This window comes from Panicum virgatum, chromosome 9N, assembly GCF_016808335.1.
Source record: "Panicum virgatum strain AP13 chromosome 9N, P.virgatum_v5, whole genome shotgun sequence".
Taxonomy (NCBI): Eukaryota; Viridiplantae; Streptophyta; class Magnoliopsida; order Poales; family Poaceae; genus Panicum; species Panicum virgatum.
In genome coordinates, this window is record NC_053153.1 from 53,438,283 (window position 1) to 53,456,185 (window position 17,903).

At 39.3% G+C, this 17,903-nt stretch overlaps 1 protein-coding gene and 1 long non-coding RNA gene across 2 annotated transcripts; one reads left to right on the top strand and one right to left on the bottom strand.

The window, feature by feature from the left end:
* Positions 1-7,297: 7,297 nt before the first annotated feature.
* On the top strand, positions 7,298-8,972 carry LOC120690514 (expansin-B3-like). The gene is made up of 4 exons (XM_039973192.1): positions 7,298-7,604; positions 7,726-7,835; positions 7,967-8,151; positions 8,366-8,972. The coding sequence occupies exons 1-4, from the start codon at positions 7,406-7,408 to the stop codon at positions 8,685-8,687; spliced, it is 816 nt and encodes a 271-aa protein (XP_039829126.1). The 5' UTR covers positions 7,298-7,405; the 3' UTR covers positions 8,688-8,972.
* Positions 8,973-16,674: 7,702 nt separating this feature from the next.
* On the bottom strand, positions 16,675-17,262 carry LOC120690515. Its single transcript, XR_005681794.1, has 3 exons — positions 17,130-17,262; positions 16,911-17,017; positions 16,675-16,809 (listed from the first exon to the last, which is right to left on the bottom strand). It is a non-coding gene; the product is annotated as an uncharacterized LOC120690515 (long non-coding RNA).
* Positions 17,263-17,903: the final 641 nt, after the last annotated feature.

A 17,903-nucleotide genomic window follows, 5' to 3' on the forward strand; every position in this document is an offset into this window, starting at 1 on the left:
TTGGTGGTTTTGTTTTTTTCCTTTTCTAATTTATTTCAGCTGAATCTTTGAAAAATCATAACTCTTCGATACGACATCGTATAAACATGATGTTTATATGAAAATTGTAGCCCTCGACGAGATCTATAACTTTCTAATTTTGAGTTTTTTTCATTTGATGAAGTTAAGTTGCCCAAAAAATTATACAAAAGTACAACACCATAATAATCACGTACTTCTGTTTGTCGCATTAGAAAATTAATATATTTTTCTGTTTGTTGTCAAATGAAGGCACTTGTATACTAAAATTTTAGCACTCTAAAAGATCTAGATTTTTAGAGTTTTAAGTTTTTATATTTGAAGTTGTTAAGATGTCGATAAGACAGTATAAAGCAGCATATTAAGTACGCAAAAGACGTTAAGGCTTTATACTATTTTATCAACATCTTAACAACTTTAAATGTAAAAACTCAAAACTACAAGAATCTAGATCGTTAAAAGTATTAAAATTTTGCTATACAAAGTGTCTTCATTTGACAACAAACAAAAAATATATTAATTTTCTAATGCGACAAGCAAAAGTACCCGATTATTATGGTGCTGTAATTTTATATAATTTTTTTGAGCAGCTTAACATCGTCAAATGAAAAAATTCAAAACCAGAAAGTTGTAGATCTCATCGAGGGCTATAATTTTCATATAAAAATCATCTTCATCCGATGTCGTATCGAAGAGTTATGAGTTTTCAAAGATTCAGCTGAACTAAATTAGAAAAGAAAAAACAAAATCACGGTAACTGTAGCAATCCCGGGATTACTGTAGCACATCCCGGTCGCACAGTGCCATGCAAGCCATGCAAAACCGGGCTGGACCTGGGGTGAACGGGTTCGCAAGTTTGAGGGACTAGATGTCTGTTTTCTAAGTTCATGGATTTATTTGACACAGCGCTACAAGTTCAGATGCGCACGATGCATTTTACTCTAAGAAAAGAAATTTGGACGCCCCAGCTATAGGTAGCATTGACCTGTGCCGGTTTGTAGATTAGTCTCTGGCAGGGGTCAAGCATGTCGTGTGGAGATATAAGAGAACCTAGAACGATGCTCAGAAGGGAGTGAGTGAAGAACAGAAGAGGGTATGCGTGAACGGGTCCCCTCCGCGCACACGGCACGTGAGTGCACGTTCGTGGGGAATCTTGATAACTCGCATACACGCATCCAACGCGGGGGGATTGATTGCTGCTGCCGCCGGCAAAGCTCGCGAGCACGTATATTGCCGGCGATGTCTCGCTGACAGCGCGGCCCGCCGAGCTTGGGCCCCTTTCTTATCCGGACCGGCGGCGAGCAAGGGACATAGGGAAACGCGAGCCGTTGGGGCCGGCGGACACGTAGCCGGAGCGGATAGGGAGCGGGCGGGGCGGGAGGCCTCACACGTTGGATCGGATGCATGGAGTAGTGGATTGGGATGGCCCGACGATGGCGCGGCCGAGTGGCAGCTAGCCAGCGCTGCCGCGGCGCACGCACGGTCACATGGGGGCACCGGCGCGGCGGGGGCCATGTGGGGGTGGTTCCGCTCCGGCGTGGCCCTCGCCTCGCCGTGGCGCCGGGATGCGAGAACGCGATGGCGAGCGAGCGCAACGTGGTGGTTGCTGCGGCGGTGTCAGCCGTGCATGTGAAACCATCGTGCGCCCCCTGGCCGCCAGGGGCCGGCCGACTCCCCGCCGGCTTTTGACTTGTTTGCTTCGCTCTGGCTTTCCCGCGCTCCCGATGCTTGCTTGCTTGTGTCGGGACGATCCGCTGGCTCCTCCCTCTCCGTCACGCCAAATAGTTTAGAGTGGCCCCGCGAATTTCATCCGAGCCAGCAACTCAGCACCCTGCCGCGTCGCTTTCGGATTTCAGCCTCCAGCGAGCAACAGCCTTGGCAGGCAATTTGTGTTACCTGTTAGGCCCTGGCCACTCGCCGACTCGCGTCGTGTAATCTTGGATGGTTTGCTGGCAGCTTTGCGGGCTGCTGGCCTCATCACAAGCTCAGCGTGGAAACTTAAGTGATGTGCCCAATAATACGTGAACTCTAGTATCTTTTTTTTTTTTCCTGGAAGAACGCGAACTCTTTGCGGTTTGGCACTCAGAACTCTGAAGTCAGTTTACTTTTGGGCCGTTTCAGGTCCAACGAGCTCGAGCCTCTGGTGCGTAACATGGTCTAGGCCTAACAACGAGCTCAGATTTATATTTGGGCTGAAAAGTTAGGCCGATTTTGGAGCCCATGCATCTCGCATCATGTCTGGGAAGAGGATAACTAGACTCCGGTCCCACTTCCACGGCGTGGATCGCCCGCCGTAGGTGCGGTGAAAACCGGAAAGTGTCGGCGTGGACCACCCAGTCACTTTTTGTTTGGAAAAATTACATTTGTACCATTAAAAATCTCAAAGTTAGATATACTTACATGTTATTGATTCCTGTGAACCCCACATGTCAGTGAGATAACGATAGTAAATATCTAACTTTGAGATCTTTTAATAGTACAGATCCCAATTTCCCTTTTTGTTTTTATTTTCATTTTATCCCTCTTTTTTCTTATTGTATGTTTTATTTTCATGTTTCTGTTTCTTTTTATTTGTTTTAATCTATTATTTCATAATAGAAAAACATTTTGTCATTTCATTTTGTTTTTTATTTCTATTTTTCTAAATTTTAATCATTTTATTCATATTTTCCCTTTTATATTTATTATTTTTTCATAAAATTTTTATTTTTTAACAACACTTTTTCTTCCATAATTTTTCTTTCATTATTTTGTCTTCTCACATTTAGTATGTTTTTCTTCCTGTTTTTTCTCCTGTTTGTTGTGTAACTAATTTGTTTTCGCAATGTCAACTTATTTGTTCGCTTCTTAAATTTAATTGTTCGGCAATGTTGACTCATTTGTTCGCGATACTAATTTTTTAATTTACTTATATGATCAACTGTTCGTGATGTTTGATATTTTGTTCGTTGTACATTATTATTTCGCTATAGTGGAGGGATGAAAATCTAACTTTTTATTTACAAAAATTATGGGGTTACTTTAGACTAAAATAGACTAATAAACAAAAATAGAGAAATCCAGCCTTCAATCCAACAACTCTGATTATATTAACCATCGGATCTATTATCTTTCCTAATAAATTACCCACCTATGCCATTATGAAAATAGACTAAAATAACTCTGATTATTTTCATTTTATCCCTCCGTTTTTCTTGTCGTATGTTTTATTTTCATGTTTCTATTTTTTATTTCTTTTAATATATTATTTCATAATAGAATTTTTTTTGTCATTTCATTCTGTTTTTATTTCTATTTTTTCCCAAATTTTAATCATTTTATTCATATTCTCCCTTTTATATTTATTATTTTTTTCATAAAATTTTTATTTTTAACAACACTTTTTCTTCCATAATTTTTCTTTTATTATTTTGCCTTCTCACATTTAGTATGTTTTTCTTCCTGTTCTTTGTGTGTAACTAATTTGTTTTCGCAATGTTAACTTATTTGTTCGCTTCGTAGATTTAATTGTTCGGCAATGTTGACTCATTTGTTCGCGATACTGATTTTTTAATTTACTTATACGATCAACTGTTCGTGATGTTTGATATTTTATTCGTTATACTTTATTATTTCGCTGTAGTGGAGGGATGAAAATCTAACTTTTTATTTACAAAAATTATGGGGTTACTTTAGACTAAAATAGACTAATAAATAAAAATAGAGAAATCTAGCCATCAATCCAACAACTTTGATTATATTAACCATCAGATCTATTATCTTTCCTAATAAATTACCCATCTATTCCATTATGAAAATAGACTAAAATAACTCTGATTATTTTCATTTTATCCCTTCTTTTTTCTTGTCGTATGTTTTATTTTCATGTTTCTGTTTCTTTTTATTTGTTTTAATCTATTATTTCATAATAGAAAAACATTTTGTCATTTCATTCTGTTTTTTATTTCTATTTTTTCCAAATTTTAATCATTTTATTCATATTTTCTCTTTTATATTTATTATTTTTTAATAAAATTTTTATTTTCTTAACAGTACTTTTTCTTCCATAATTTTTCTTTCATTATTTTGCCTTCTCACATTTAGTATGTTTTTCTTCCTGTTTTCTCTCTCTTCCATTTTCATATTCCCTACTTGTATTTCCGGTAGAAATGGAAAATTTCTTGATAAGGTTATTTTTTGGTTGCCAACAGTACGGTAAGTTACTTTGCATTTTAATTGGTTCCGTGAGCTCATACAACCGATTTAAAATTTATAGATTCTTTTCTTTTATATCACTTTATTTTTAAATTTTTTAATAAAGGAATTATATATTTTATCACTGCAATACTTATATTTGTTATTATTTAAATTATTTCTTTTTACATGCAAATTCATTTGTTCGCAATCCTCCTTTCAGTGATACTAATTTTCCATTTGTTCTTCTCCTTTTATTTCTTCTTTCATATTTTGTCTAACAAACTAGGTAATTATGTAATAGAATTTCATATTTTATGCTTCATGTGAAATTATTTATTTGTGTGTAACTAATTTGTTTTCAAAATGTCAACTTATTTGTTCGCTTCGTAGATTTAATTGTTCGGCAATGTTGACTCATTTGTTCGCGATACTGATTTTTTAATTTACTTATACGATCAACTATTCGTGATGTTTGATATTTTGTTGGTTTTACATTATTATTTCGCTATAGTAGAGGGATGAAAATCTAACTTTTTATTTACAATGTAAAATTTTGATATTTTGTTTTTATTTACAATGAAAATAAAAAATCTATTTCGCTTAAAATTTGATTTTCATCCCTCCATTATAAACCCGCTTTTATAGTGGAGGGATGAAAATCAAATTTTTACGATAGTTGAGGAGGAAAAGTAGACTTTTTTCTTTAATAATTTGTGTCCCCATGTTTAGTACATCATGTACCGATGTTGTATGTGCTTAGTGTGCTGCTACGTTACGCCATGATCGCAGTCTCATGGACGGTCATTCGGAATCTAAGTACCCGTTCCTGCGTACTACGCTACTAGCAATATTTTCATCCATATTTATTCATATACTAGTCTATCAACTCGTGCTCCCACACGGACTAATTAGAATTAATATAAAAATAAGGTTAATAGTTATAATTATCTATCTCACTGCGTTTTTCATCTATTAAATATTCTTACACATACTCTAAAATATATTTATTATTATCTAATTACAATAGATTTTATTTTGCATCACACCTCCATATATATTCGATATATATTTAATTGAACTATTTGTTTGTAAATTGGTATTCTTGTCTCTTTCGTCATACATGAATATATGGTGGCATATACCGTGGGTAGTATTTTTGTATAAATAATATATTAATAATGATAGAAATAGTAATTTAAAATTTTACATTAGTGTACTTTAATATTTTTTATAATTATATAATTTACATTCATATTTAGGAGTAATTTAACTTGTAATAATAATGACATAATTTGATAACTTATATGCAAATTTATGGGGTATTTGTATTATTTTTGTAATGGCATGTGTGGGTAATTTACACAAAAATTATGGGGTTACTTTAGATTTGTTTATAATGGCAGAGGTGAGTAATTTAGATACATGTTTAGGGGGTTATTTTAATCTATTTTCATAGTGGCATAAATGAATAATTTATTAGAAAAGATAATAGATCCGATGGTTAATATAATTAGAGTTGTTGGATTAATGGCTGGATGTTTCTAATTTTTGTGAGAATTTATAGGATTTCTCTATTTTTTAGAGTGTCCACCTAAGATCCTAGGTGGCTTCATGTGGAGGCTTCAAAGGAGCCTTCAGGCATGTGTTGGGTAATTTACACAAAAATTATGGGGTTACTTTAGATTTGTTTATAATGGCAGATGTGGATAATTTAGATACATGTTTAGGGGGTTATTTTAGTCTATTTTCATAATGGCATAGGTGGGTAATTTATTAGAAAAGATAATAGATCCGATGGTTAATATAATCAGAGTTGTTGGATTGATGGCCGGATGTTTCTAACTTTTGTGAGAATTTATAGGATTTCTCTATTTTTTTAGAGTGTCCACTTAGGATCCTAGGTGGCTTCATGTGGAGGCTTCAAAGGACCCTCCAATTAGTAATAGTAAGATTGGTATACCCAATGCAAGCGCGTCGTGCCCGGTCCCCTTCTAATTCCTATGTCGTTCCCAGTCATAAAACATGAACATGGAGATAGCTGCATTTCATTCCTAGCCATAGGCGGTGAGGAAGTCAAGCGAGTGGAGACGTAAGGTAAGGCTTGAGTGCTTGACTGCAAGCAGGGCAAAGGGCACGCCTAGCAAGCTGTTCGATCGGGACATTGTTTGGCCAATTTCCTTAAATGGTGCAGCATCTCATTATAATTCTCATTAGAATATTCTCTCCAATTGGATTACCTCAACCTGTATGACTTGATTCAGTACACTGAATCAACACTCAGGGACCACCCTTCATTCAGGATCATCCCGTCACGTACCATTGGCATGATACACCAAACACTGTCTGCACTATGCATGTTCAACTTGGTGCAGCTACTGCCACCAAAAAACATTAGGATAGGAGTGAGGACATGCAGACTCGGTAACCTGCAAGACAGTTGCATCCCTAGAAAATTGAGGCCCATGCGTTTCCCGTGGCACAAACTTGTAGGGCGGCTTCTTCGACACACACAAACACATACCATTTTTTTACAAAAAAAAAACTGGATTCTGCATTCACTTTGCACCATACATTTCTTCCGATTTACGACGGACAGCAACATGCATGGTGTTCGCCGTATCGTTGGATTAGTATCAACTTCCAGAGAAACTGAAACGGATTTGGTAGCTCTCTTCTCTTCCTACCCAGCTCTGTATAGCGGTTACAGTAGCTACGCATCATTGAGGGATTAGGTACACAGAATCCATACAATGATTACCCAGCAATGATGGTGCCCTCCCATGATTCATTTGCAGACCTGTCTTTCCTTCTGTATCCGGCTGTGCGCGAATCTCCCCCGCTCATGGCACTGGGACAAAGCGTCTTGAAAATGTTCCGAAGGATCAGTGACACTGTTGATAAAATACGCAAAATGCCATAGCTGCCAAGAAGCCGTTACTTTTTTTAATAGTTCACTCGTGACCCTAAGCCTCTTCCCCCCATGATACGCCCTCCAGAGCCATGTGACCCCTACCAAAGCAAGGCGGGCGCAACGACCGCTGCGATGCGATGGCGATCGCGGCGCACTGGTTCGATTCTTTCCAGGCCTATAAATGACCCGGCAGCGTGCCCGTTCCTGACCATCCCAGCGCACAACTTCTTCTCCTGCCTGCCCTCCCAAGCTTGCGAGCTTGTCCGGCTTAGCTTGTAGCAGCGCTACCTAGCTAGTAAGATGGCATCCGCCATGATCGCCACGAAGGTGGCCTCACTTGCTGCCGCACTGATCTTCTCCCTCCTTGTCTCGTACGGCTCGTGCGCTAGGCCGCCGCCGGTGAACCTTAACGCCTCCGCCTTCACCGCCGACCCCAACTGGGAGGCCGCCAGGGCCACCTGGTACGGCGCGCCCACCGGCGCCGGACCATACGACGACGGTAAGTTCGTATGTACATGATCACCGATGGCCGTTGCCGGCGCGGCGGCGCATGGCGATCTCTTGCCGTGTTCATGAACGATCTACAAACTTGCATCCATTTGTGTACTGTGTTCATGCAGGTGGCGCCTGTGGATTCAAGAACGTGAACCTGCCGCCGTTCTCGTCCATGACGTCCTGCGGCAACCAGCCCCTGTTCAAGGACGGCAAGGGCTGCGGCTCCTGCTACCAGGTAGATTGATATACTGGTCATCAAACAAAGTTCAACCTACTGCCGCGGCCGTAAGCCCGTAAAGGAAACGGAAAGCTCGAGCACAGTTCTGAGTTTCGACCCACTCTGTTTTGTTACCTTTTTTTTCCCAGATACGATGCACCAAACACGCTGCCTGTTCCGGCAACGCGGAGACGGTGATCATCACCGACATGAACTACTACCCGGTGGCCAAGTACCACTTCGACCTCAGCGGCACGGCCTTCGGTGCCATGGCCAAGCCCGGCCGCAACGAAGAGCTCCGCCACGCCGGCATCATCGACATCCAGTTCAAGAGGTGGGTAACATGCGCCGCACGTTGCTCGGAGCCACAAGCCCCCACAATCTGCAGGCCCCACCTGAACAGAATATAGGCACTGCCACTGTCAATCTACTTGTGCTGCATGTGGATGGAGCCCTTGTAGATGCTCTGAAACTTTCTGCAGTTACTGTACCTGCTCCTAATCTTTGGAGGCCTGATGACTAGACTGATGGAAACATGTCACATGCAGGGTGCCCTGCAACTACCCCGGGCAGAAGGTGACCTTCCACGTCGAGGAGGGCTCCAACCCCATGTACCTGGCGGTGCTCGTCGAGTTCGAGGACGGCGACGGCGACGTGGTGCAGGTGGATCTGATGGAGGCCAACTCGAGGTCTTGGGCGCCGATGCGCGAGTCCTGGGGATCCATCTGGAGGATGGACTCCAACCACCGGCTGCAGGCGCCCTTCTCGCTGCGCGTCACCAACGAGTCCGGCAGGAAGCTGGTGGCCAGCCGGGTCATCCCGGCTAACTGGGCGCCCAATAACTACTACCGCTCCATCATCCAGTATTAGCCCTGCTACTGCGTGCATGCGCTCTGTAATTCCGGCGTCATTGGCCGGCTTAATTGTATATCATCGCTGCGTTTACTAGGTAGCACTCCAGTAATTAAGTGAGGCGCCGGAAGCCCGGCAATGCCGCCCGTAGGTGTTGTGTTTCAGCAAGTGTTGGCAGAGTAGGAGATGAGGAGGCCAGTTTGGATGTGCTTTCTCGCCCAGTGCCAATGTATTTTTCAATGTGATCAAGACTATAATTGGAAACTGGTTCTGTGTGGCATTCAGAACGGACACGCTTCGCCATACCCTTATGTTTGTGGCTCCTCTTGATTGTTCGGCACAAGTTGGCTATAAAAAAACCTTTATTCAGCAAAGATTATTTTGCTATTCCCTCCACTCATAACTATTACTTTCTTCTGTATCAAACCTGGATCTTAGAAAACCTTATAGTAGATTTGTCTCGAAAATAGTTTAATTTCGAAATAGTCAGTACTACTAGTCAAATTTCAAAATGGTGTTTCGGAAGACCATATATATGGCCTCTTGTCTAAACCCTAACTTACTTAAGGCATCCACAATGTGGTGAAAAAGTAGTCCTTAGAGCATGTATAATGGTTGGCGGGGAGCTTGTGTGGCAGAGGAGAGAGAGTCGAGCGGGGGCTCGCAAAACACCGGCTGAGGCTGGCGGAGACGTGCTGGGCGTTCTGCCATTGGCTGAGGAGCTAGCTAGCAGCGGGCCCATCACCATCCCACGCGCGTCCCAGCCAGCGGCTGGCGAAATCTATTAGGCTTGCTCTTAGGCAATAAATGCACTCTTACAGCCCACCCATATACATTGTGAAGTCAGTCTTTATAGCATTAACTCCAAAAGTCAACCATAGCCATATGACCTGGCCACAAGTAATAAAAAACATTTTTTTGCTACAACTCTTGCACAGCAAAGGTCACGGAGAGGGTCACCTGTGGGGACTCTTGTTTTCTACCTTGCCTGTATAAATTGTGGAGTTTACCATAGCTATAATAACCACTGGTGGGTCCCATCCATATGGACCAGTTGATCCATTAACATTGGTCTTGCCCTTAGGGGTTGTTTGGCATGGCTCAGTGAGGAGCTTTCACGTGAGCTCTTTCAGAAGCTGTATCAAACGGCTCTGACTCCAAACAGCTTTAGGTGATGTTTTCTAGTGTAATACAGTGGAACCGAAGCTGTTTTGGAGGAGCAACAATTTCTCCGGCTACTCCAAAGAAGTCCCTCAGGGAGCCGTGCCAAGCACCCCCCCCCTATCTTTTTCTCTTGTTCAGGAATAGAGGGTGTACTTTTCTTGTATCGAAGGCCTGGGGGGAGGGGAGGGGAGGTTCAGGGGTGGAGCTACGTGTTAACGTCGTTGTCAGCTGATAACGGCGACTTTATGCAAAACCAAAACCAGTGAGGAAATATTTTTCATTTATTGTATGCTGACACCGATTTAAAGCTGACACCGGTGGCTGGGGGGTTTATTATGCACTCTATTTTTTCCTGTACGATTTCTGTGTTGCAAACATGTACCTGTTGAGGGGAAGTCAGTACATGTACCATATACTCCACTAGGCTTTAAAGTATCTGGAGTCTGAAGTATCTGTGCATGTGGAGGTTCAACTAGAGTTTACAGATTATGAGATTAATTAGCACGGATCCATCATCAAGATGGTCCACGATGCTAAATGCTCCATAAACGCAGTCGCGCTCGCTGTGCAGCAAAAACATCTGTGCTTGGCCTAGTAGAGTTAGAGCAGTAGTTCAGGTGTCGACGAGTTTTCTTTTCCGGACACGGAGAAGATAAGCACGCAAGAGAAAAAGGAGGGCCCTGAATAATTTTCCCACCCCTATTGGTCATTCTGCTCGCCCAAACAAACAGTTAGCTCCGGAAGGATACAGAGGCAACTGACGCGTGATGTGTCCATGCGCATGTGCGAGGGCGGGCAGCCGGGATGCCGACGGCCGCGCCGCGCCGCACATTTGCATGTGAGGTGCGGGCCACCGCCGCGAAGGCAACGGCCGCCGGGCCCGGGCTGTCGAGCGAACCAGTGGCCGGCCGGCGGCGTGCAGAGTCGCAGAGCTCTCGCCATCCATCAGCCAAGGAGGCGCCGAGCGAGCGCGGATTTCCAGGGCCCGCGTCGTCGAGCTCGCATCAACCGTTGCCGGCTGGCTGGCCCCGTCGTCCATGGGTCTCGCCTGCCCCATCGTCCACGGTGTCTCCAGAGGCCAGGCGACCGGTGGAGCCGTGGCATTGTGGGAGATGTTTCGGCCGGTTGTGCGCGCAGCACGGCGGTATGGGCTGCTTGCCGAGCGGGCGGCGGTCACGGGATGCCTTACACTTCGATGTTGCTTCTGAAGAAAAACTGTGCACATACGTGATTGGCATGTTCAAATTCGCGCGATAAAGAAGGGGTCCGTCTATGGCTAACTTGAGTGATCTGAGACAGTCGAACACTCAAGTGTTTTGATCGTTTGTATCACCTAGAATTTGTCAAGGGAAAAACTGAGTGAAACATAGGGTGTCCTCACCTGAAATTTGTAACCATCCAATGTGAGATGACAACAAAAAAACCAGAAGAAAATAAATAAAAAAAAATATAAAATACAAAATACTATAAAAAAATAAACCAAATAAATAATAATAAAAAACAAAATACCACACAAAAACAAAAGAAGAAAAGAATAAAACAAAACTGAGAAACAAAATAAATAATAAAAAAATACCACACAAAAAAACAAAAGAATAAAAGAATAAAAAAAGCAAAATACAACACAAAAAAATTGACAACCAAAAAAACCAGAAGAAAATAAATAAAAAAGAATATAAAATACAAAATACTATAAAAAAATAAACCAAATAAATAATAATAAAAAACAAAATACCACACAAAAACAAAAGAAGAAAAGAATAAAACAAAACTGAGAAACAAAATAAATAATAAAAAAATACCACACAAAAAAACAAAAGAATAAAAGAATAAAAAAAGCAAAATACAACACAAAAAAATAAGAAAAGAAAAAATTAATTACAAGATAAAATTACGAAAAATATATATATAATTTCAAAAACAAAAACACAAAAAACCAAATACAAAAACCAAAATACCACACAAAAACAAAAGAAAATAAAAGAAAAAAGCCCAAACAAAAAGAAAAACAGAAACAGAGCCCACGCAAAACAATAGGTAGAAAAATAAATAGAAACCCAGTCCAAATCAGATAAATGGGGATAAACTAGCCGGTCCAAATCAAAAGAAATAACGAAAAATAGAAAACCAGCCCAATTAAATAAATGGGCCTCCAGATTATTGGGCTTGCCAAATTAACAGAGAAAAAGATCAACTTGCCGCACAAGAATAAGGTGTCCGGAAAAAAAAGGAAAAGAGCAGAGGAGTAGAAAAAAAGTACCTTTTCTGTTGGGGAACACGTGAATCCATCATCACAAGAACAAGAGGGTCTGGCGACTTCTGCTTCAAGGAGATCAAGATGAACCAGATCTCCCAGGAGCCACCAGACAAAGGGAATCGAAGCACCAAGTCTGGAACAGATGGCCAGAGAAGGATCTCCAACACATCAACACACCACATCAGGAGCAAACAACAAGTAAGTTAAACTAATTCAATTCAGATCAGTATGTACGAAGAAAAAAGGGTAGAGCCAAAGTTACTTTCATACATTATATCAGTTCTTGGTAGAATATAGGCTTTGATTCCTATGGAACAGAAAGCAGATATTACAATTTTATATTGAATTGCATGAACAAGTTTCAACGGCAGCAATGACTATTATTAGCAGAAATATATATGATAGCACAAATTGAAGCAACGTCAAGGGTAGAAAACAAGTTTGAAAAAAAACAAGGAAGATTCTGATCACACTATAGAGTATTAACTTTATTGAACTGAACTATTTTGCAGGAAGAAATAATAGTTGACACAAGAAGCACAAATTTGGAAGACCAAATGCAATCTGTTCGAGAATCACAGAAGGAGAACATAAAAGACATGCAAACAAATCGAAACAGCTATAATGAGGCAAGGATTTGTATAATATCCTTAAAGAGTAATCATAACTGTTATCTGACATTACAATAAAACTATTCTTTGACAGATTGAAGCCTATCAAGTGGAAAAAGCAAAGAATCTAATGACAGATAGTTCAATCTCAGAAGATATATTCAATGAGGTAGCAGATCTGAGATTTGAAAATATGAGCAACTCTGGAATGGTAAAAATACAGTGTCAACAAGTATTGTAAAACAGTGAGCAAATCAATTAGACAAATCATAACACTTTGTTTTGAACAGGGATTTTACACAGGATTGATGTTGGAACAAATAAGAAATTCTCAAGAAGAAGTCTGCAATGCAAGCAATGGTCAGGTATGAAAAATTTATAAAACAAGTACCAAAACTAAGTTACAGTGAGATTCCAAACAAATGACAGTTACACTAATAATGCAATTTTTTTTTGTGCATCTGACTATATCTATTAGGTAAAGGAAAGATCTTATATGGATATGCTCACAGGGAGCTTCAACTATGAGGTACACAAGTTGAAATCGGTGAAATGAACATATATTTAACAATTATAGAACAGAATTCAATTAACACTTAAGTGCAGGAGACACAACTTCAGAAACTGCGACAAGATGATGAAGGAATCGAGGAATTACTGAATTTACAGTTTTGGGAGACACCTATGACAAAAACTGGAAGATATGACGAACAAGAGGGTGGAACAAGTGCATCAGTAACAGTTGGGCAGGTAAAATAACAATTTCAAAATAAAAATGAAGTATTAATGCTAATGAAAATAATGATAAATAAAAACTAATCTATTGCAGATTGATGGAATCGAAAGAGAAGAAGATCAAGAAAGTGAATTGCTGAATGATGATGCTATATGCAATCAGGATCTCTTTGAATCAATGCAGTTAGAGCAGGTAAATGGAAATTAGTTTTACAATCAAAGCATTTGTCAATTCCTTCCTGAATTATTAAAGACCAAATTAAGAAATACGAGAGTTACAAAGTACATTCTACTAACAGATTGCTGGAGGACAAATCATGAAGACATTAGGAAGCAATGCTGGAAAAGAATTCAATGGTTCAGATGAAAATAAAAATGAGGCAGAACTGAATGGAAGTCAGGAACTCACCGAGGAAGAAGTGGAAGAATTCATTCGCAAAGAGCAGCAAGCGGCATCTGAAGGGAACAATGCAGATATTGACAGCAAGTACACACCTCAGATTGGAATGGAATTCAAAGACAGGGATGCAGCTCACCATTTCTTCTCATTCTATGGGTTCCTTGCAGGATTTGAAGTTGTGGTTGCACATGTTGCTAGAACATCAGCTAAGAAGAAGAACAATGAGATCTACAAACAAGAAATGAAATGTCATAGGTATGGGAAGCAATCAAAAAAGGAAGAACAGATAGAGCTGGCGGATGAAACATTGCTGCGAGAGGCAAGTAATGATGACAAAGCTAAAAGAAAAACAAATGTGCAAGTCAGAACTGATTGCAAATGTGTCATGGTGGTGAAAGAAATAGCAGGGATATGGAAAGTGATAAGACTGGATTTAGAGCACAACCATGAGTTAAGTCCAAAGGACAGAAACCAATTGTTCAGTGGGAGGAAATATATGACTGACATGGAGAAAGGCATAATAGGGACTTTAAATGATTACAACATTCCAACAAGGAAAATGATAGCTATACTATCATACCTAAGAGAAGGATTGATAGCTCTCCCATACAAGACAAAGGATGTACAAAATATGCGTACAAAAATTAACAGAGAAGTGACGGGCAATGATATGACTCAAGCAATGGAATATTTCAGGAAAAGGAAAATGCAAGATTCAACATTCTATTTCAGATTTCAAGTGGACAATGACATGAAAGTGAAAAATATCTTCTGGAGAGAAGGAATATCATTAAAGTGGTATGCGGAATATGGGGATTGTATTAGTTTTGACACAACTTACATGACTAATAGATATAATCTTCCTTTTGCACCGTTTGTTGGAATAACTGGACATGCACATACATGCTTGCTTGGTTGTGCCTTTCTGTCAGATGAAACAACAGAAACATTCAAGTGGATTTTTGAGACATTTCTTGAATCAATGGGGGGCAAGCATCCAAAATCGATCATAACTGATCAAGACAAAGCAATGAGGTCTGCGATAGAAAAGGTTTTTCCAAATTCAAAGCATAGAAATTGTTTTTTCCATATCAAATCAAAGTGCTACAACAAAAATCTGAGATGCTTTGCAGTCAATAAAGGACTACCAGAAAAATTTGAAGATATAGTCAACTTCTCGGTAACGGAAGATGAATTTGAGATGTTATGGCAGGGGATGATTGCAGAGTACAAACTCGAGAAGAACAAATATTTCAATAAAATGTGGGAGACAAGAAAAAGATTCATACCAGTGTACTTCAAAAATGATTTCTTCCCATTCATACAAAGCACCGGGAGGAGTGAAGGGACAAATGCTCGGTTCAAAGATAATGTCGGGCCTACATATAGCATAGTCAGTTTTCTGAGGGAGTACCAAAGAATTGTGGATACAATAAAGAATAAGGAAGAAATTGAGGACAATTTCAACAAGCAGAAAATGCCAAAGGAGATACAGTATGGTTACACTATTGAACAGCAAGCTGTGGAGTTATATAACAGGAACATATATATCAAATTTTCAAATCAGCTTAGGCAGACAGAAATGTACAAATACAAGGAAACAGAAAAGGGGCGGTGCTTTGAAGTATGGTATAAAGCAAATCAGCTGAAAAAGAGAGAGAGGATAAGGAAATATATAGTTCTTACTGACCTTACAGAGGGTTGTGAGGAATTCAGTTGCATTTGTGGAAAATTCAACAAGGACGGGATCCTATGTGCTCACATCCTGAAAGTGATAGTTGAAGAGGAAATTAATAAAATACCAGAGAAATATTTTATAGACCGCTGGAGGAAGAAGGAAAAGAAATTTCATATTCAAGAAGATATTGACGGGAATGCTACGCATGAATTGCTAAGGTTCAACATGCTGTCAAGAAAAGCTGCATTATTGACATCAAAAGGAGCAAAAACAAAAGAAGGGATGCAATACCTGGATGAAGAGTTTGAAAGACTGAACAAACATTTGGACTTCTTGTTGGAAGAGAAAGAAAGACAAACAACATTAGTGATAACTGAACAGTCAGAAATACATCACGATGATGGAGGATCAATTTCAAACAACGTGGGAGAGATAGTTATTCTTCAGGATCCAAAAAGGATACAGCAAAAGGGGAGACCAAAAAACCCAACAAGGTTAAAACCACTGGTGGAGCAGGAAAGGGCTAAAATGGCCAAGGCAGCAACAAAGGAGAACAAAAAACAACAACAAACATCAAGTAAGCCACATGTGTGAAAAAAATAGATATAGGGAAATAAAACTATTAACTGAAATATATTAATACAAACTGAATTTTGCAGGTCTAGTCGCGAAAAGCAAAAAGAGGGTCCGCACAGTGATCCAACCAGAAGCTGAAGGATCTTGAGACAAAAAGTAAATGGGAAAAGGAAGGAGAAGGAAGACATGAAGCATATTCAAAAAAATATATAGACAGCACAGACATGTATATAAAGGAGCAAAAGTCCATGTAATAGAGAGTTCATAGATTGGGGGGGGATCTGTTGCATTGACATTCATCTATTCTGTTACAAAAAGTTGTAAACCTGAGCACTACAGACTTGTGACGACTGAAAAAATAGTACTTAAAAATCTACTATGCTTCTACTAGCTTAAACATGGTATTATTTATCTAGGAACAATGCTGTCATTTTAATTATCCTGCAAAAAAATAGCATTACAAGCAAAATTAAAATCAGGAAGTATAAAAAATGGAAAAGATGGGAAAAGGATGAAAGATAGAGGTAGAGAAAAATATAACCGTTCTGAAATCAGTGACACGATGCTTCATTCCAGAATTTTTTGGTTGGAAAACCAAATCATTGGCAATCTTGATCCTTATATTTGGAATGTCCTTCTGACTGAATGTATAACGCAGAGCAGATATTCGTGAGGTCCAGTGTTCAATGAACATCATTGCATATATCCCGGAATCGGTGCTGCAGTGCAAAAATAGAGAGCAACATGAAAAACATTGAACAAAATCTCATAAAATACACTCAAAATGCACAAAAAATAATTAGAAATACTATGTACTAACTTGTTATCAAGAGGTTGTTCGGGGACGGCAGGGTATACAAAATCAAAATCATTGAAACCCATGTCCGCCTGCATGTACTTCTCCCAGTGATGCTGAAAAGATGATCTCTGTATAAAAAAATATTGAAGAAAGAAATTGTCATTACAAGATAAATGCGAAAATTCATAGATGATGTGGGAGGGGGATAAAAAATATAATAGGAAAAACAAGAATACTAACCAATCTTTCACGAATAAAAACTTGAAAATCATCATTTTGCTTATGCAAAGAGTCAAGGATGACATACTTTCTGTCCTTTAGATCGACTATGAATACAAACCAATGGTCTTCGAAGCAAGTTGGAAAGAACAACTGAAGTAGAACAAATTGAAGACAATTAAATGAAACAAAATAAAAATGAACAGGTATATATATTTTAAAAATTAGTTAAAAGTAATAAAAATACTAACCATATTAGAATGATTAAGAGGTCTGGCTTTGGAAGATTTAGTAAAAGCACGAGACAAAACCTGTTGATCTGCTTCATCATAGTCCTTCAACAGATTATCCTAACATATCAAAATTTAAAAATTAATAATGAATGAAAAGGAAGTAATTCAATAACAAACTCAAAAAAGGGCTTTAAAAAAATTGTTTGAGAACTTACAGCAATGTTTGGGAAGAAATAATGCCTCTTTAAACTGTCAGGATGGCCATTGGGCTTTTGGAACAGACTGAAGCAAAAAGCAGAAACAACAAAAAGACTTGATGAAACCACCAGGCTTCAATGAATCGCCAAGAGACCAGAACGTGCATCGAACTCCAAAGATATTAACAGCATCCTCACTGAAAAAAAGAATTTGAAAACAAAAATCAGGGAAAAAGACTTCACCAAAGGAACCTGCAGGCTTCATTAGGAGCAACAAGAAAAAAACTGAACAAATGAATATATAAATGGAATACAAACCATTGGTACTGAGATGAAGCCAATTTACAAATGATGTTATAATTCTC

Excerpts from the sequence above, each read along its gene's own strand:
- LOC120690514 (XM_039973192.1), top strand. The coding sequence starts at position 7,406 with ATGGCATCCGCCATGATCGCCACGAAGGTGGCCTCACTTGCTGCCGCA. Across the intron at positions 7,836-7,966 it reads GCTGCGGCTCCTGCTACCAG|ATACGATGCACCAAACACGC; the intron begins GTAGATTGATAT and ends TTTTTTTCCCAG. Across the intron at positions 8,152-8,365 it reads ATCGACATCCAGTTCAAGAG|GGTGCCCTGCAACTACCCCG; the intron begins GTGGGTAACATG and ends TGTCACATGCAG.